Source organism: Pleurodeles waltl, chromosome 11 (assembly GCF_031143425.1).
Source record: "Pleurodeles waltl isolate 20211129_DDA chromosome 11, aPleWal1.hap1.20221129, whole genome shotgun sequence".
In the NCBI taxonomy this organism is placed as follows: Eukaryota; Metazoa; Chordata; class Amphibia; order Caudata; family Salamandridae; genus Pleurodeles; species Pleurodeles waltl.
This window is the reverse complement of record NC_090450.1, coordinates 738,091,738-738,112,699: the sequence shown is the minus strand read 5'-3', so window position 1 is coordinate 738,112,699 and position 20,962 is coordinate 738,091,738. Positions and strand designations below refer to the sequence as shown.

At 44.5% G+C, this 20,962-nt stretch overlaps 1 protein-coding gene across 1 annotated transcript in view; it reads left to right on the top strand.

The window, feature by feature from the left end:
* LOC138266079 (protein DGCR6-like) overlaps positions 1–20,962 on the top strand; it is a 66,364-nt gene that overhangs the window by 1,683 nt on the left and 43,719 nt on the right. Inside the window, exons 2-3 of the mRNA XM_069214441.1 lie at positions 11,734–11,894; positions 18,813–18,913. Coding sequence (XP_069070542.1) covers positions 11,734–11,894; positions 18,813–18,913 — 262 coding nt within the window. The remainder of the gene's footprint in view (positions 1–11,733; positions 11,895–18,812; positions 18,914–20,962) is intronic.

The following is a 20,962-nucleotide window of genomic DNA, read 5'->3' as shown; positions in this document are numbered from 1 at the left end:
TACATAGCTGTCAAGTTCTCAGTTTGCTTGCGTGTTATATTTCCATATTTTTAGTGTACATATGTATGACCTTTCGATGATTTATGTGTGACAGTTTGACTGATACTTTTGTGAGTAGATCAAAGCAGTAAAGGGCTCATACTTGGAACACTTACAATGGAGGGTTTATTCTATGCTAGGCCAAAAAAATAAAAAAATAAAGACATTGCGTTTCCCAGTAATGGCAGATAGTCCCGATAGGTCCCTTTTACTAGGGTTGAACGCTGTGTGAACATGGTTCTCAAGGGTGATACAAGAGTGGGTTAGCAGTTTGGCACTTGTCACTCCCAAGGGCTCTCTTCAGGCAGAGGTGCAGACTGGACTGGTGTATAAAGTGCCACAACTATATAGTCCGACCTAGGCAATGTTTTCTAGGTCTCTGAGGCCAGACAGCTCATACCTCTGCCACACAATGCTGCCCCTTCCCTTTAAGCGAACATTTTATCTCAAGGCTGCAACAGGTTTCACCTTCATAGCCCCCAAGTTGTGGAAATTGTAAAGTTTCACATTCTGTACAAATGTTGGACTCCCATTGAGGGTGTGCTGTCTACTCTTCTCCCCCACACCCTTCTCATGATGAAGGCGTATTGGAATGCAAAGGGTGGAACAATCTTTCCAAAGGCGGGAAACAATCACCTAATAACAAAATATTTCCAAATGAAAGCTGTGAGAAGTGGCTGTTTTAAGAGTCTTTGCGATCTAGAATGCTAGTGCACTTTGTGGCCACCAACTCACTGTCATCCCCACAGTGACTGAAACTGCAGCTCCCCTGTAAGCAGTACAGGACTGGCGCTAAAGAAGATTCGAAAATATCCCACTAAGGGATATGCTGACAATCTATTGCTAGCGCGCCTGGTCATTAGTAAGTAAACTTACAAGGGGGCGCGTGTAGGTCGATGAACCTTTTGAATCGCATGGAGTATCCTAGTCATGCAGTGACTATTGAATCAATAACTAACATCAATAATCAAGAAAAACATTCTATGGAACCACAAAACTAAACCATACTAATAAAAAATAACCACTACTCAGGAAAAGGGTTAACAACTTTTATTTCCTTATTACTTACAATTCTAAGTCATCTGTTAGTTCAAAACTTTATTCAAATCAACTCTTCATTAGCTCATTAGTTAAAATACATTGGGGGTCATTCCAACCCTGGCGGTCATCGACCGCCAGGGTGGATGACCACGGAAGCACCGCCAACAGGCTGGTGGTGCTTCATTTGGTATTCCGACCGCGGCTGGGAGAATCCTCCATGGCGGAGCTGCACGCAGCGCCGCCATGGGGATTCCGACCCCCTTCCCGCCATCCTGTTTCTGGCGGTTTTGACCGCCAGGAACATGATGGCGGGAACGGGTGTTGTGGGGCCAAATTTTTTGGGAATAATCTCCCTAAGTGAAAATCTCTATAAACAGCGCGGTTGGTACCTAGAAGAAAAGGCACAAAATCGTCAGTCACTTTATTACAGCTACATATCCAGGATGGATAAGCAACAAGTCAGTCTTCGTTTTCAGGTCATCAGATAGTCAGCTACAAATCAGGCTCATAGAGTATGAGCCTAATATCAGCACCTCGGACAGCGTCTCCTGACGTCATCAATTTTCTCCCCGCAGTTCTGATTCCTCACCCCTTATCATGACTTTTTATTAGGGTCTCTCAGTCCATCCCCCTAATTGTTAATTGGTCATTAGGTCAACAGATATGACTTTAACCTATAGTTTTTGTTTACTGAATCTACTAATTTTAATAAACTTCATATTACCCGAAACGGATTGGTTCTTCTTGCGATGCCCTCATCATCCGGTCCTTCGGGTTTCAAAATTGTTGCATATGGCTCTTTAGTCAGTGCCTCTATTACTCAAGTCCTGGGAGAGTACATTAAGCCTGCTCTACACGTAATTGTATCAAATTGTCTTCATCATCTCCTGTCTGTCAGTACATTGCAGAATGTTCTAGCTAAATAACTTGAACTTCGAACGGATCAAAGGCTGCAGCTCACGATTTCCAGTCCTTTGCAAGGCGTCCGGTTTCTCCATGTTCAGAGTGTGCAAGGCCCAGTGGAACTAGGCCTCCAGTTCAGCTAACTTAATAATACAAAACAGAGGTTATACATCTCATCATAACATATTACTACATTTTTCTCATATATTTTCATTATTTTTCTCATTTTCCGTTGTTTTAGCACACATGGTGATCATACCCGAGGGCACATTTTTCAAACATACACAATATTTTTCTACAATTAATTTCTCTATGCATTTTCATATTATTAACAACATACAAATCATTAATAATTTTCTTAATTAGCATATCTGCTTCAGCACTGTCATGGTGTGAACTGCTTCCCCACTAGAAATCCAGTATTGTAGGAGTCAGACTACACAATAGTTTGTCCCATAATTCCCAGATGGTGGGGGTGGGCAATACTGTGGTGGGCACTCACCATTTAGTGAAACGTTTAGATATGCATTATTTTCAGGTGTTAGGCTGAACAGAGCATTTAGGAAGTATGGTTAAATCACATAGCTGCCACGTTTTCAGTTTGCTTATGTGTGACATTCCCATGTGTGTTTGTGACATTTCAAGCCTTATGTGTGACCCTTTGAGTGACATGTTATTGGGAGTGAAATAAGACAGTTGCATCCATGTCAAGAGGCCATTTATAGAAATGATGCTCTTTTCTTATATATGATGGATTTAATGCCTAATTGACGCTGGGGCTATTTACATATTCAAATGTCTTTATTTAGCAAAAGTAAGCTAGACAGTTTTCTCAGAATCCGAGAAGGTTGAGTGGGCCGGGATTGGAGTCCTGTTCTAGGGTTCTAATTTAGACAGTTCTGGTCGCTTGGCCACATGTTGTCTCGCCCCCTCCTTCTCCATGTACAATTAGGCCCCTCTTTTACTGACGTTCAGACTGACTTAGTTTTTACCATTTATTTATAAGCTTCGTTTTGCGGTTGGACATCCACATCAGTTCGATACCATGGTTTTAGCATGTGGTGCTTTCTTACGTTAATTAGGTGATTGTGTGGTTTTGGTCTTCAAATCTCTGTTGTTCGCTTAGCTTGGATAGGAGTTTAGCTTTGATATGAGTTTCTGTGCTAGTGGAATATTTCCACGCCCATTATATCGAGAATCCTATACCAACCATTGTCCATCAGTGCCATCTTGTGGCCACTGATAAATTGTACTCGGAACTCAGATTCTATGCATCCCAGCAAAGTAAGAAACTGGAACTACACTGTTTTATCCCACTTCAGGACACGGTTCAACGCACAGCTTAATTTGATCAGCTGGGCAAGCACTGCCAAGTGTAACTCTTTTGTGTGACAATCTCAGCCATGCAGTAATGCGGGAAAATGCCCTAAAAGGCGTTATTCTAACATGTGATCTGTGGCACTTGGCCGGGCTGCAATCAGACTCGCAACCCTATCATTAGACAGCTTTACGGTTACTGCATAGTTTGTTTATTCAAACTTTTTCTCTGAAAGTCTGGTCAATCTTCCCCAGCTCAGTCATATTTTCAAAAAAATCAGCTGTTAAAAACTCAGTCTGTCTGTGAAAGCAGACGTGCACGCATCAAGACGGCACTACTTAGAAGGATGGCAGTGAGGAGGATAGGCAGGGTTCAGGTAAGTTTTAAATATGTAATGAGATCAACATTTAGAGCGGGTGTGCTTAACTTTTGAAGGCTGTAGTCAGTGACTGGGATTTTCAAGGGTCCATCGTTTAACTATTTTTATGGATCATTGCCTCTAATCTCTAGTCTTCAGCCAGGGAACTGGATACTACAATACATTGTTGGCAGTTAGAGCTGCTAATGCAGACCTGCCAACTAAAACAAAACATTTACAGTCAGCAAGGGGCTCTTGCTGAGAAGTGCCCACGAGGCACCTTTGCCTCCAGCCCCGCACCCAATCCTCCTCCTCCCAAAAATAGCCCCACGGTAATCTTGCGGTGGCTAGTGCCAATGTTTTGGGCTGTTTTCACACTCTTAATGGACATCAGCAGTTCAAAGCCTCCGTAAATGAGCTGGTAACTCACTGTTTACAGTTGTTTGCAGCTGGTTTTCCCTTCCACCATGTGATGTTGTCTCCTCACCATGTGAAGGAAGCGGATATTGTGTGCCACATGGTGGCACAGTGTAAATTGGCAGATCTGTGTTGTGTTCTATTAACCTGACCTGGTCACAGCTGCCACCCCTCCCCCTCAAACCCTGACTCAGACTGTCCCAGACAATGTCAACATTTCTTCATTCAGTTAGATTATGGAAGGCAAGGTGTCAGCGGGCTAGTCCTGCTGCAGTGCAGGGCACGTGGGGTGGTAAAATACTTTTTACTTTATTAGGGAGGGAGAGAGGCTCTGAGAAGGCCAGGGCCGATACCACTGAGACACTACTACTGCAGTTTGAAGAGGAACACCAAGCCAAATCAACAGCATGTTTTGTATCATACTGTCACCTTCCCCTATATTATAGGTGCCAGACAGGGACTGCAGCCACTTTACACTGTCTGAACTGGGCTGAGACAAGGATGGGTGACTCCCTGACCTGGTTCTGCCCAGGAGTCCACTTGGCTCCACCAGCCTGCCCCCGTGTCCCTGACCCATCCGACTGCTGCCTCGACAACAGTTTGAGGCCCTTCTCCACCCGCAGGCACCCGCCTGTGCCTCATCCCTGGTGCCTAGTGGTAGGCAGCTCCAACTCCCGTGTAAGGAACCCTTTTGTTTTTTATTCACTTTCTTTCCTCCTCCGCTTTTCTTTCGCCGTGTACGTATTTCCTACTTTCTGCATCTTGCCATGTTTTTCTCCTTCTCTGTAGCTCTCTAACTGCTGTGTTTGTAGCTACCTAGCATTGTGCATTGTGCCGTGTTCTTCGTTCCTCTCCTGTATTTTTATTACCTCCGTGTACGTAGCCTTTTAGTATTGTGTCGTATTTTTCCTCCCATTTCCGTATTTGTTAATGCCAAGGACGTAGTTATTTTAGTATTGTGCCGTGTTTACATTTCTGTATTTTTATTGCCGTGTAAGTAGCTCTAGGATCCTGTACTTTCCCCCCTGCTGCTGCCTCCCCTGCGGCCCCACACCCCACGCACACCTTTGGCCCCCTCCCTCTTCCCAGCTGCTCCACCCTCCCACCCCACCCTCTTAATGGCAGCCGCTGCACGGCCGCGCTGCTGGCACGCCAGAGGCAAACCCGTCTGTGCCCGTCCGCGCCTGGACCGCGCCCAGGGCTATTCCCCCCTGGGCCCCCCAGCCCAGACAACTCTACTCCCCTCTCACCCTCCACTCCCTCAACCCAGGACCTCGCCCCACCTGCACCCTATCCAGCCCCACACACACACACACACACACACAGGGCCCCTTCACCTGCCACACCTGCCATTTCTCCTGCTCCACATCCCTCACGCCCCTCACCAACCCCAGCGCCCCCGCCAAACACAAAAACCCCAACGCAATAAACACCCACAACACCCGCACAGCCCCGCACCCTCCAACCGGCCCCACCAAATACCACCTCACAACCTGAACACACCCTACAACAACACCACCACAATCCACAGCAACACCATCCTACGACACATCAACAACACCCACCACAACCATCTCAACTGCCTGCTCCTTAACACCCGCTCCCTACACAAACATGCCATAGAACTCTGGGATCTCATCACATCACACACACCTGACATCGTCTTCCTCACGGAAACCTGGATAAACCCCTCCTCAGAACCTGACATAGCCACAGCCATGGGATACAAACACCAACGCAAAGACCGCCCTAACAAGCCAGAAGGTGGCATCGCCATCCTACACAAAGACACCATTAAAGTCACCACTAACTCCCAAGACACCATCGACAGCGCAGAACACATGCTCTTCCTAATCCACATTAACAACAACACCACCCTCAGAGGCACACTAATTTACAGACCCCCAGGACCACGCCCGCCTTCTGTGACACCATCGCCTACACCATCAGCACGCACGCCCTTACCTCCACAAACTACATCCTCCTCAGTGGCTTCAACTTTCACCTGGAGAACCCACAAGACCACAACTCCTCCTCCCTCCTAGACAACCTTGCCAACCTAGGACTCAAACAACTGGTCACAGCACCAACCCACTCAGCAGGACACACACTTGACGCAATTTTCACCTCAAGCCAACACATAACCTACGCCCACACCACCGTACTCCACTGGACGGACCACCACTGAGTCCACTTCTCCTTCGCCAAACCCCCCACTCACCACCACCAACACACCACACCATATCGTATGTGGGACAAGATCCCAGCAGAACGCCTGAACTCCCAACTGTCGCATGACCCCCCCCCCCCACACACTGACGACCCCAACACCGCGGCCAACAACCTCTCAAAATGGATCACTACCTGCGCAGACACCCTAGCCCCCCTCAGAAAAAACATCACCGCCCGCAACATCAAGAACGCCCCATGGTTCACCACTGGACTCCAAGCGCAAATGCCGCCAAGCGGAGAAAGCCTGGCGACAAGAACCCTCATCAACCAACTTCTCCACCCTCAAAAAATCCATTTGCACCCACCACCAACTCATACGCACCGCCAAATGAGCACACTACTAGGAAAGCATTGACAACAACTCCCAAAACAGCAAAGAACTCTTCACCATCATTAAAGAGCTATCCAAACCCAAAGCCAGCAACATAGACCCCACACACACGCAAACCCTCTGCGACTCCCTCTCCAACCATTTCCACCACAAAATCCTGGCCAGCTTCACACCACACACACCCACCACACACGCATCTCACCCACCCAACTCAGACCCCCCTCACCCCACCCAAACCTGCTCACCACCTGGGCCCCAACCACCGACGAAGAAACTGAAAAAAACATGAATTCCATCCACTCTGGATCCCCCTCCGACCCCTGCCCCCATCGCATCTTCAACAAAGCCAGCCCTACCATCACCCCCAAGCTTCGCAACATAATCAACATCTCTTTCGACACCGCCACCTTTCCAGACCCCTGGAAGCACGCAGAAATCACCGCTCTCCTAAAAAAGCCCAAAGCCAACCCGGACAACCTCTCCAAATACCGCCCCATCTCTCTCCTCCCTTTCCCCGCCAAGGTCGCAGAGAAAATAGTCAACGCCCACCTATCCCACTTCCTTGAAGAAAATAACACACTGGACCCCTCACAATCCGGGTTCCGCAAAAACCACAGCACGGAAACCGCCCTCATTGCATGTACCAATGACATCAGAACCAGAGTGGACAAGGGCGAGACAGTCGCACTCATCCTCCTTGACCTCTCTGTGGCCTTTGACACTGTCTGTCACCACATACTCCGCACACGCCTCCACAACACAGGAATTCGACACAAAGCCCTACACTGGCTCACCTCATTCCTCACCGATAGAACCCAAAAAGTACGCCTCCCACCCTTCCACTCTACTGCTACCAAAATCATCTGCGGAGTCCCCCAAGGGTCCTCCCTCAGCCCCACTCTCTTCAACATTTACATGACCCCTCTCACCAACATCCTCCGTCCACACGGAATCACCATCGTCTCCTACGCAGATGACACCCAGCTCATCATCTCCCTCACCCGCAACCCCACCACCGCCAAAACCAACCTCCACGCTGCACACCTTGACACCGCCACCTGGATGACGACAAACCACCTCAAGCTCAACTCCAACAAAACAGAAATCATCACCTTCGGCCCCAACAAAACCATATGGGACGACTCCTGGTGGCCCACCGGCCTAGGCCCCGCCCCCACCCCCGCAAACCACGCACGCAACCTCTGCATCATCCTAGACCCCTCCCTCTCCATGACCCAGCAAATCAACGCACTCACCCCATCCTGTTTCCACACACTCCACACGCTGAAAAAACCTTCAAATGGATTCCCAAAGAGACCAGGAAGACCGTCACAAACACACTCATCAGCAGCAGGCTAGACTACAGTAATGCCCTCTACGCCGGCATCACACTCAAACGCAAACTCCAGAGAATCCAGAACACAGCTGCACGCCTCATCCTGGACCTCCCCCGCCACGAACACATCACACCACACCTCAAATCCCTAGACTGGCTCCCCATAGACAAGAGGATCACCTTCAAGATCCTCATCCACGCACACAAATCCCTCCACAACACCGGCTCAACCTACCTCAATGAAAGACCTGGAACTCCCTCCCCACCAACCTTTGCGAAACCCAAGACCTCCTACTTTAAAAAAAAAAAACTCAAGACAGACAGACTCAAAAAAGCCCAAAGCCAACCCGGACAACCTCTCCAAATACCGCCCCATCTCTCTCCTCCCTTTCCCCGCCAAGGTCGCAGAGAAAATAGTCAACGCCCACCTATCCCACTTCCTTGAAGAAAATAACACACTGGACCCCTCACAATCCGGGTTCCGCAAAAACCACAGCACGGAAACCGCCCTCATTGCATGTACCAATGACATCAGAACCAGAGTGGACAAGGGCGAGACAGTCGCACTCATCCTCCTTGACCTCTCTGTGGCCTTTGACACTGTCTGTCACCACATACTCCGCACACGCCTCCACAACACAGGAATTCGACACAAAGCCCTACACTGGCTCACCTCATTCCTCACCGATAGAACCCAAAAAGTACGCCTCCCACCCTTCCACTCTACTGCTACCAAAATCATCTGCGGAGTCCCCCAAGGGTCCTCCCTCAGCCCCACTCTCTTCAACATTTACATGACCCCTCTCACCAACATCCTCCGTCCACACGGAATCACCATCGTCTCCTACGCAGATGACACCCAGCTCATCATCTCCCTCACCCGCAACCCCACCACCGCCAAAACCAACCTCCACGCTGCACACCTTGACACCGCCACCTGGATGACGACAAACCACCTCAAGCTCAACTCCAACAAAACAGAAATCATCACCTTCGGCCCCAACAAAACCATATGGGACGACTCCTGGTGGCCCACCGGCCTAGGCCCCGCCCCCACCCCCGCAAACCACGCACGCAACCTCTGCATCATCCTAGACCCCTCCCTCTCCATGACCCAGCAAATCAACGCACTCACCCCATCCTGTTTCCACACACTCCACACGCTGAAAAAACCTTCAAATGGATTCCCAAAGAGACCAGGAAGACCGTCACAAACAAACTCATCAGCAGCAGGCTAGACTACAGTAATGCCCTCTACGCCGGCATCACACTCAAACGCAAACTCCAGAGAATCCAGAACACAGCTGCACGCCTCATCCTGGACCTCCCCCGCCACGAACACATCACACCACACCTCAAATCCCTAGACTGGCTCCCCATAGACAAGAGGATCACCTTCAAGATCCTCATCCACGCACACAAATCCCTCCACAACACTGGCTCAACCTACCTCAATGAAAGACCTGGAACTCCCTCCCCACCAACCTTTGCGAAACCCAAGACCTCCTACTTTAAAAAAAAAAAACTCAAGACATGGCTGTTTGAACAGTAACCACCCCCTAACCCCCATTCCCCTCCCCCCCAGCGCCTTGAGACCCTCACGGGTGAGTAGCGCACTCTATACATTTTTTGATTGATTGATTGATGTAGTGCAGCTCAAAGGAGGAAGTTAGAACCACAATAACCTTGTGAACTTTCCACTTTTTCTTTCCCAGATTTTCACCATACTGACTGGGGCATTTGTTAAAGTAATAGTTGCTAGTGGCCAAGTATTTTTAACAGAAACCTCCTCAACTCCTATTTTCTTCCATATAGTCTGATATTATTCAGTGCTCCTGTGTAGATCATTGGTCGCAGCATGCCCCTTTCTGCAGCAGAAGAGGAAAGGAACCCAATGATGAAACAGGCCACCAGGGGTAAACCCTGGTGGGTGAGGGGTCTATAAAAACATTTTTGCGTTTTGCATAAGAAAGTGGCCTGGATAGTCCACATGTTAGAGTAGGGCTCTCTAATTTGTGCATACCTTGAGTTTGAGGAGGATGAGCCCCCTCCTCTGTTCTTCCTCTAATTTGTAATATATATTTGAGATTGATACAGCATGGGTACTCACAAACATTTTCCCAGGGTCCAAATGGTATTGTCTGTGGCATGACTGTGGGCTGCATTAATGCCAGTAGGGGGAGGGTCGGTGGTGTAAGATAGGTGTAGGGGAAGCAAAGCATGTACATGGTGTATACAGTGAGTCGTTGAATTACTTTAAGGGTCAAATCATACCTTTCCAATGCCTTTATCCCCTTAATTGCCCTTGTGTGATTAGAGGTGTGCGAGCTACACAAGGCGCGAGCCAGATACCTGGCTCTGGATCAGCTTGAGGTTCTCTTGGATCCTCGAGGCCGGAACAAAATGAGCCTTCACATGTCTTTTGTCTACCACTCACTCCAACCTCATACACCAAGGAAATAAGGACAAAGAATTAACTTTTATTTAAAACAGAAGAGGGAACAAGGTACCCATCGGGTGGCAAAATTGCACAATGTGAAACCAGAAAACATGGGATCAATTCTGGCTTCCCACCTTGACCAAATTGTGTGATCCTGGGCAATTGTCTGATTTCACTTTGCCTCCTTTTTCTTCATGAACACATATGAGAGCACCTTGAAATACATGAGTTCAGTATATGCGCTGTTGTGCAAAGGCATTTTTTGCGTTTGATTTAATAAACTATTGTGTTGTTCCAAGTTTTACAATACTAAAGGGTGCATATGACAAATGACATGCCTCTTGGTTCATGATTGGCAATGTTGGCAGGGCAAAGTATGAATGTTTCAAAGTTGATGTTTGAAAACTATCATTTCTGATAAATACTTCTCAAAACAGTGATGTTATCTGATGTGCAAAGGTGAAACGCTGCTGCATGTTAGTAAAATACACTTTTTGAATGTTATCATATTTTACCTGTTGGTTGCACAGTGTCTATAAAAATAAACATATTCGTTAAGATAAGTATTGCAAGGCACCTCTTTTGCTTCTTTTTCTTTACTTCAATTAATATGCAAATAAATACTTGCCAGTTTAACACCTTTTTGAATATTGGTGTTCTGTCAAGTAAACAGCTGCCCGTGCTGCTATTCACTAGTTAATAACTGGCGTCCGCGGGGCGCGCATTGAACAGTTCCTTGATATATGATGTGCTCTACTACTTTTTTTTCTTACTCATAGTCTGTGTTTTCTGCCACCACTACAAGCAGCTGCACTATACATGGATCCTATTTTTCTAAGCACTAAAAAATTGCCTGCAGGTAAATAGTAGTAAATACGAACCACTGCATTGGGTAGTTATTCTGAAAGGATCCTAGTGCATCAGCCTTCTCAAATCCGGGAGTGCTGACTCAGAGCATTTTTAGTCCTTGCAGGCACTTGTGTACTTAAAAAGGCAATTGTGGACCTATACCCCACTCACGCCTCCATCAAGCATGAATTGCAGCAGATGTTCTCAAAACCATTTTCCCATATTCTCCCTCTAATTCTTTCACATACTTTCATTCATTTTACCTTTTTCCATCTTGCTTTTTCATGTTCTACTTTTCATTTCATTTGTCTTTTACTGTGCCTCATTTTCCTCACCCTTCTGAGAGTCCCAAGATGTAGTTGTAACTCCATGCCATCAGCTTTTCTTTGAGTCTGGGGAGCATTGGACCGCTTTGCGTCCTGCTGACACAAGCCCCCATCCTCTTAACCTGCTTATTTTGCTTCTTCAGCTCATGCCAGCAGCGTTTATCCTACACGATCCTCAGTGACCTGGCTCTGGCACTGATCGATGGCACAGTGTTTGAAATTGTACAAGGCCTGCTCGAGATCCAGCACCTAACTGAGAAAAACCTTTATAACCAACGGCTTCAGCTGCATGGCGAGCACCGAGGTGAGGAGCAAGCGTTCCATGTTAAAATAAAAACTGAAATATATCACAATATAACTAAGTCATTTATAAAGCATTGCATATTGAATATTTGCTGGTGTTTTCCATTAATTGTATTTCAGATCACTTTTTTTTTTTTTTCTTTTTAAACACAGATTTAAAAACGTTTGCATCAAGCGTAGTATGTTACATTTATACAGATGAGGGAACACGTGTTTTGCAAGTCACTTGATTCTGCAAACCACCTAACTGCAGAGTCCTGAAATAGCATTTATGATGTCAAAATAGGCTGCTGTGGCACTCGGGGATGGACTGACTATTGACTCAGCCTTGCTAAGGTAGGGAAGGATTGTCCATCTTCATTAAAGGCTTTGTGGCAAGTCCCAGGCAAATTCAGGCTCAATCTTTTACTAAGCAAGGGTGTTTCACTACAGGTGTTAACCTTTTTACTTATTAGCAGCTCTTAAGGTAAACATGTTTTTGAAGCCGAGCTGTGGGTGACGCCATTGGTGCTGCAGCTCTTCTCTCCCAGACATCTTGTTAAAAAAAAAGCTCTACGCTCACATAGGTCCTTCTACACTGCTCATGTCCACTCGGGCTTCCCAGTCCATCCCTGATGGCGTGCGTAGAGTGTTACTGTTGAGGTGAAGGGAGGATTAATCAGATTGGGGAGGACGAGAAGTAGGAATGGTTGAAGGGAAGTGGATGAGCTCCAAGGGACGGCAGAAACCTAGAGAAAAACAAAGACGACTGGGGAAAGTTCTTAACAGCGGTCAAGAATTGGGATGGGAAAATATACACAGAGAAATAGAGGTTGGATGGGGTTGCAAAGATTAAAAGGATGCAGATGATCACAGTCTGAGAGCAATATTGCTTCTATAATTTTGAGACATTATAATTTAAAACAAGTTATAACCTCATTGTTTTGTACGTTGCAGTACTAATTTGAAACGATGACTGATTACGAGGAGAAATTGGAACTTTTTGATGCACACATAACTATTATAAAGAGCTTATGTGATCATTTGTCTTCAAAAAATCTGTACATTTGCTCTGATTTTGTTGTTGAGGGGGATATGAATTACTACAACTGTTTGTTTGCATTCCTTATGCATTTAATGTGTGCATTTAGTTACATAATAAATAATCAGGGTTAAGTCTATTGATAATGACCTCTCCAGCTTTGGACTTACAGCAATGGAACACCGTCTGCTGTAAACGGAGATCTGAAAAGAGAACACTTAAGTTAAGAACAACTCACTGAAGAAAAACGTAAACTTTGATATGAACAGCAGCACTTGTGATAACATTTTTTACTGCTCCCTCATCCTCCATATCCCATACGCTTTTGACTCGCTTAAACAGGCATGGGAACAAGATGTTGGGGATCTTGATGAGATGGAATGGCAAGAAGCCACAATTTAGAAACATCCAATACTAATTTCTTCACTCTACATACATCTCACATACCAAGCTATGGAAATTTGATTGGGCTCAATATTCTGATTGCCTGAATTGCAGTGTGGCCCCTGGATACTTTATCCACACCATAGGAACATGCCTTGAGCTTCAACCAAACTGCGAGGGGTTATTAGTTACAGTGAAGAAAGTTAGAGGGTGACATCTAATCCCAGACCCCAAATCCAAGCTCCTCCATGTCACATCTGATTTAGGTGTCAGTAGGTATCAATTGGCAGTGTTGCACTTGTGGTTGCCAAAGCATGAAGTAGTGAAAAACCTGTCAACTTTAGATGACTGGGAACAGAGTATTTATCATTTTATGACACTGGAATTTCCAGTATAAAGGGCTCCAGACTGCCCACATAAGTGCACTAAGTTATGCAGAAAATGTGTGGAGTATAGGGGCACCATGCACACCGCACGCCTGACCGAAACTGAATAGCATGACCATTGATGTGTCATAAGATCTGGGACCGATTTAAATTGTATTATTAATGTGACATAACAATATGTGCGGTATAATTATGATACATCTCAAAGAGATGTATGTTAATGTTCCGTTTATGCTGTGCTTAGGATAAGCAGAAAGGAGAGAAAAAAATACATTTGTATGATTAAAAAAAAAAGTGGGTGGCCAAGTCTCTTTATCATCGGTGTAAATGTTTTTAAATTTGTGAAAATAATTTGCTGTTGGAAACAGTTTGTGACTGAATGGGAATTAAGGTTGACTGAGGACCTTAGAGGGTGGGGTAGTAAAAGTATTAAGATCTCACCGTAACTTGTGCATTTATGTCTTTTAGGTTTTGTGCTTTAGGCACTATTTCTCCCTCAAACCTGTCACAAATTCCTTTGTTTCTCATGCCTCCTTTGCCCAATGGAGGTGGTTTCTCATTGAATCTCCATCTTTAGCCAACCGTGGGCCTTTTTCATCTCTCTTCCGATGTTTAAGGGCAGGATGTATGTTTTTTTTCCACCCCACCTCGTCTAAGGGCCTGGGCCATACATTATTCCACTGTTAATTCGACAACGGGCAACTTCCCCTTTCTCACATTGTCAAAGGTCAGGACGTTGGGTTTTTTTCTGCCTTGTTCAAGGGCAGGGGTAGAGTGTGTAACCCCCTGCCCATGTTACAATGGCTCACTTATATTTATTCACCCTCCCTTGATGAAGGAAGAGGCGGCTTTTTTTCTCTTTTTCGATGTTCATGAACAATTAAAAACGTTGCTTTGTATGTTTATTTTTTAAACTTTCTCATATGTGAAAACGTGACCAGTGTAACTCAGTCAGCTGTTTTCTAACATCAGATTGTACAATCAGCGACTTGAGCTTAAATCCCACAGTAAAAATATGGCAAACAAGCATTTTACCAACTTAAAGTGCTTTCTAAAATGCAAACCTTGCTTGCTGAAGCCACACAACAGCTGTACGTTCACTTGCCATATCACACCTAGATTAAGGTAATACCTCTCTCACTGGGCTACCTAAAAAAGAGAAGGTGTCCTAATTCTGTACGGTTCGTTTCGTGCTTCATAGATACGATCATATCATACTTGTTCTCCCTTGTTTAAAGCAGCTCCCCATTGTACCAAGAAGAGTTTATAAAATGGCGTGCATGTAATACAAGACACTACACATAAATGTCTTTAAGTAGGTCTCAAATAACTGTCCTCTCTGGAGGCTCCTGAATGGTGGAAAGGAAATTATTGCCTACAGGTCCAACGCTTCAAAAAAATAATCTTCTGCTTCTGGGGTTTTCTCAAACCGCATCCCTGAGTTATTTAACTCTCCGCCTATACCTTTGAGGCTAGCTCATTACTTCAGTTTTTAAGAACTCACTGATATGCTGCCTCTTAAAAAAATGTCTTTATTAATCTTCTAGTGGATCGTGTTCTTTCAATGCTACTTGAAAAATTGTATCTACTAATTCAAGTTCTGAAATGATACTTGATCTGTCAGATGTTAGGTTGCCTCAAGTTTGGGAATGTTATAATGTCGTTTAATGAAGTGGTGCAAGGATACATTTTGGAATAGGTCTTAGATTGAACTATGATATACTCCACCCTATTACTTCTCCTGTGAAGTATGTCCTAATGAATTTACGTATCTTCCAAGCATTATTATTTTTATTGCTGACTTTGATGTAAAACCTGTAATTATCATAAGGCAGTCTTTGATGCCCTTCATGGACTTGTTCGTGCCAGTATAAAACCAAATAAATAAATGAATAACCCCACGGGTGTGCCTTTTGTTAGGCAGCATTTTGGTCCCTTTGACTTCTGGTCCTGCCCAAGAGCAGGGGGAACGTGTTATTTGTGGTTTTTTTTTTTCAACTAAACCCATCTACCCTAAGGTTTGTCAAGGAGAAGGGGTGGTTTGAGAATACATTTGGTGCCCCCGAATTCCAGAATGTATGTTTGTCCCTTTTCCTTGTCCAAGACCAGGCTATTTGATGGCCTTCTACTTGCCTCCTCCAGGCTTCGCCAATGTCAAAAGCTTTTTTATTTCCTGTTAGGGTATTAAGTGCCCTCTCCTGTCCTCACAGGTGGAGGATCATTATTGTATCCTCTGCACCAAAGACATTTTAACGTTCTTTATCACCTACGTAGGTGGGTGGATTTTTGAGTCCGTGATAAATCTTGATTTGGGCTTTATCTGTTGGATCTCTGCTCTAGGCCATATAAGTCCTACAGTCAAGGGCTTAAGGGTGACCATTTACACTACCGTTTTTTGTTTGCCTTTTGCCCCCGGTGTAAAGAAAATCATTGCTACCTGCTACACACTCCTTATAAACATGAAGAAAATTCTTCTTTAACTTCCACCATGCATTAGTAGCCCGGTTGTCCAGGCACCTAATTCAGCTCACTGATCTTATAGAAACAACATCCTCCTGGGCCCGCCTACATGCCTAACTGCAAGATTGCTGGTCATTTAAAACTTGCTGCCTGCATGCTCCTTATTCTACGCCTTTGAACTTCCACTAGACTAACTTAGAGTCCCTTCATTGGCTGTCAATTGACAAACTCATCTTTAAATCTTTGTGTGTGCTTAATGGGGACATCGTATCTCAGGACCTACTTTCCACCCAGTGCCCCCATCTCGTGCTCAAAGGTCTTCATCTCTTGCTTTTGTGTAGATTCCTCGACTTGTACTTACCAGGTGAGAGGATGATCCCTTTCTTAACCAGAAACACAGTCTGGAATTGTCTTTTGATGTCACCTGACACTTAACCAATCACTATTTTGCATCAAAACGGTCAAAACATTTCTTTTTCTGTAGCTGACTTCTTTTGGTTTTTCTTCATTAGGCAAAGGACATCATCTGGCAGCTGTGTTCTCCAGAAAGTTTTGATCGTGTCAATCGCTCTTGTCACGAAATGACAGGGTGTGTATTAGACTATAATCCTGCCTTGCCCTAAGGGGTGGGGGATCATTATCTACTTTTATACCTCCCCCACCTCCATCTGAGCAACGGCGGATGGCATGTGTGATTTGCCCAAGGCTGCAAGTATTTACTGCCTTTTACCCAACTTTGCCCATACGGTGAAGAGATTTCTGCACTCCCTCATACTTGGCCATATCGAGGGGGGGTTATTTTGTGGCCATTGCCTCATGAAGGAAAAGTATTATTTAGTGTGTGTAGTGGTTCATATATATATATATTTTTCCTATTCTTTCTTTTTTTTGCTTCTTTACTGATGTTGCCTGAATGTGGGATTTGTATCTTTACTGCCGCCTTACTTTGTCCATTTTTTGGGTGGTGAGTTTTTTTTTGTTGCTTATTCTTTTTTTCCTCCCCCACCTTGTCTGAGGGAAGAGGGGATTGTATAATTTTTCGCGAGCTCTCCATGACCTGGGACAGTGAGGGTGGAGGAAGATGTGTGTATGTGTGTGTGTTTTTAAAATTTGTTTAATTTATTTTTTTACCTAGTTGAACCGAAGGGCTGCATTTAACCCCACATCTGCCTTTCCCAGGGCTGGAGTGTGTTCTTTTTACTCTTAGGCGGGGTGATGGTGGGTTTTACTTTGTCTTGTTTGATACGTTTGAACATCAGTAGAGATTTTTTTAAAAAATCAGCAGTATAGAGTTTTTCTCAGTCCCTTATTTGCCCTGTAGCTTGGATCAGTGACTCTGGACACAGGTGGATCAGGGGCTCTGTAGAGGGTAGCCAAAAGGATGCTTGGGTAGCTTCTCTGTGCCTCTGTACTCTACAGAATTTTATGGGCTGTGGAGGAGTGGGCAGTTCACAACTACCCTGTGCCCTTCATGACAAAGACACAAGGGTATCTGTTACCTAGTCAGTCTATTTTTTGGTTTGCGTTTATAATCCCCCGTTCCTCCCCCCTTGGGCAGGGCAGGGAGCTAACCAACTACCTCCCACCCCGAAATTTGGAAATAGGGTGGGGAAGAGAGACTGCCAAGCCCCCCAACATTGGGCAAAGGAGTGGAGTGCACTGTTGACCCAATGACCTGCAAATGATGTGAGCAATACGGTTGAGTAGAGGCTACTTAAACCTCCCACCTTATCAAAAGTAGTTGTGACATTAACCATCTTCTGCTTTTTTTCAAGATTGGGAAGGGAAGATGGAGGGACACCCTTGTCTCTGGGGCAAGGTGAGAGTTGTGTATTCACAGCAGACTGGGCAAAGTAATTCCCCCTGGTCTCTGTGCAAGTTCAAAGAGCTTTTTTACCACACAGACAAAAATATGCCTTTCCATGTACTACGGTTTCAGTCATAACTATAAATGGGAGACCGCACCTCTTTAAACTTGCCCATGCATATTGACCCTGTCCAAGTAATTAAATCCACAATAGCATCCACATTAATGTTTATGCTGCTATTCATTGCTTTTCGTTTTGCTCCAAGTTATGAAAAATTGGTTGTGGAATTTTGGGTAGGAAATGTAGCATGACATGAAAGCAATCAAATGTACCTAGATCATAGAATACTCAGTCTACGCTACATTGATGATTTGTTTCTATTCCAGGACTCTGATAATTGCAATTTCCTCAAATTCTTGCAAAAACTCAATACAAGTGTTTTCCATCTGCATTACAGTATCAATCCAAAATAAGTTGACTATTTAGATGATAAGATATGTATTGAACCTGGCAAGATTAAGGGCATCTTATTGGAAAATACATTAACTAAGTGTGTTGCATGCCACCTGCCTCATTCTGCTTCCTTGAAATGGGGCACCCAATACAAGACATTTTTGTGAAAGCTCAAATGCTCAGAAAACAGTGTCTTTACAGTGAAAAATTAAAAATATTGCAACAAAAGACTGCAAAAAATATGTTGATGACCGTGTTCACGAATACATGAAGAAACAAGGTAACAGTCCATTTTTTTGGGTGGATTGACTATTGCAATCTGGAGTAGATCTAGTAGGTAAGCTTTGTTAATGGAACAGTTATTTTAGGTAACTATAAATGCTTAACATATCTTTCAAAATCTATAGCACTCAAGCAAGACCTGCTGCGCAGACATAAAGAAGCCATGCAGTCCTGCAAGCCTCACAATGTGCAGATTCTCAAAGCAGCCCAGCAGAGGGAACTAGAGGTATGACAGTTTGACCTTCCAAATGTTAACATTTATTTGGTAAGCTGGGACCACTTACGGTCCATTGTAAGCTCATCTTACACTTCTGAAGTGGTTGTCTTTAGAGAAGACTGAATTGTTGTACCTGGACCAGTGAACAAATCATACTGTTTTTAGGGTAACCTGCCAGCCTCAGGATGCATGTGTGCATGGTATTTATAAAGTACAAATGTAGCTAGATAGCAGTGGAACACTTAACAGAGTATATGAGTCCTTCGAACATGGTTAATAATTGCTTACAAGAAGGCAGCACATCTATGGCTGTTGGTTCGTAAGGGTGTAATGTTTCTATTGAAGAGTTTTCTCTTTTCTTTTTTTCTGAGTTACAGGAGAGCAGGTGCAGTTCTAATATTGATGGGGATGTTGTTCCCCATCCTTGGTGCATTGATGGAGAAGACCTGCCATTTTTGTTTTATATTTCGTGACTGATTAAGTGATTGCTCCTGATGCTGGCCACTTGAGGTGGTTGCTACCTCAGCCCGCACGCTGAGGGAGATGCAATTTCTAGGGGTCATGTAGGTGGTACAGCTGATCTTAAATATGATACCATGTTTGTATAGGAGCCAATGTTCTTCTTTTAAGTTTTTATGTACCTATATGTAAAGGCTCAGTGAGGCCCAGTTCTGAAAAATGTTTCAAACTTAATTTATAGGCTCACTCTGCTGCAGCCTCTTGACATAAAATCTTTTGATTTAAACTTGTAATATTCTTAAACTCTAGCCAAGATCCACTACTGATCACTTTACCTAGTTTTACTTGGATTGAAACTCCACATTAAACAAAATACTGTTTTAAGGAGAAGTCTGAAAAGACAAAATATTGAACATTTGGAAAAAGCAGCAGCACAAGGGACTAGATGATGATTTCAACCAGTATAAATCAAATATGTTGCTTTTATTATATCGCAATAACCAAATGAGATATGCTTCTCGGTGTGATCATAATCCACAAATTGTTTAAGTTCTTTATATAGCAAGATTGTATTCAGTGTGGCTAAGAACAAATTAAGTATAGTTGGAACCGTGGTATTTTGAACTGTTGACTAATAAGTCGAAATAGAACGAAACTGGCATCTCTAGATTTGCTCTCCTTCCATCTCATTTTATCAAAATGGCGGGCAAATAAAATTCTTAACAGATCTGTGAGAATTTTTATGGCATGGCAGCCAGATTGCACTACAGCTCTTTCCTCACTGCATATTTCTCAGAGAGTAGTTGCCTGGCAGAAGCAACATCCAGAGTAGATAGGTTTCAGCAGAAGCTAGTTTGCTTCATGGTTAACAGAACTAATACTGCAAATAATGTATACATCTCATCAGGAATGGCAGATTAGTGTGGGTCATCCTTTTGGTTGGGGAGAATTACTGTCTTCCAAGATTGGAAATTTACCGAAACAAGTGGCAAAAAGAGGTCCAGTAAGATTGCTTCAAGCCTCGGGGTTCTGGTTTAGGACCACGGTTGGCAATTCATCAGGACCCTGTGCTTTGGTTACTCTTCCACTTTTCATAAGCTTTTATATCATTGATGCAGAGGGAGGGAGGATTTGGGATGAAAGAAGTTTGATCAGCTCTGTCTCAGAAGTACACTGACCTTCATTCGTAGAGTACATATGTGACACAATTGATCCATCATTCCCCAGTAATGGAGACCATTATCCTCTGGAACACTGGACCAGAGAATCTATTACCAGTTCTCCAGAACTCCCAGGTGTTTCAAGCTGAAGCAGCCATTGTCATGGTTGTCCATATTTGGGCCTCATAAACATCTCTAGCTGCTCAACTCAAACCACACTGGTGTTTTCTGGATAGTACAATTTCATTAGCTCTAGCAGCTTTATAAAACTGTCCACGAATGAGTGCATTCAAGGACCAATGGCAGTCCTTCCTCATTCACGGATATATTTCGCTTTTACCGCCTATAACTAAGGAGCCAAATCATCACCAAGCTGAATTGTTGGTAACTAAATATTTAGTCAGTTTCCCATAGAAATCCAACACATCAGCGTAAAAAG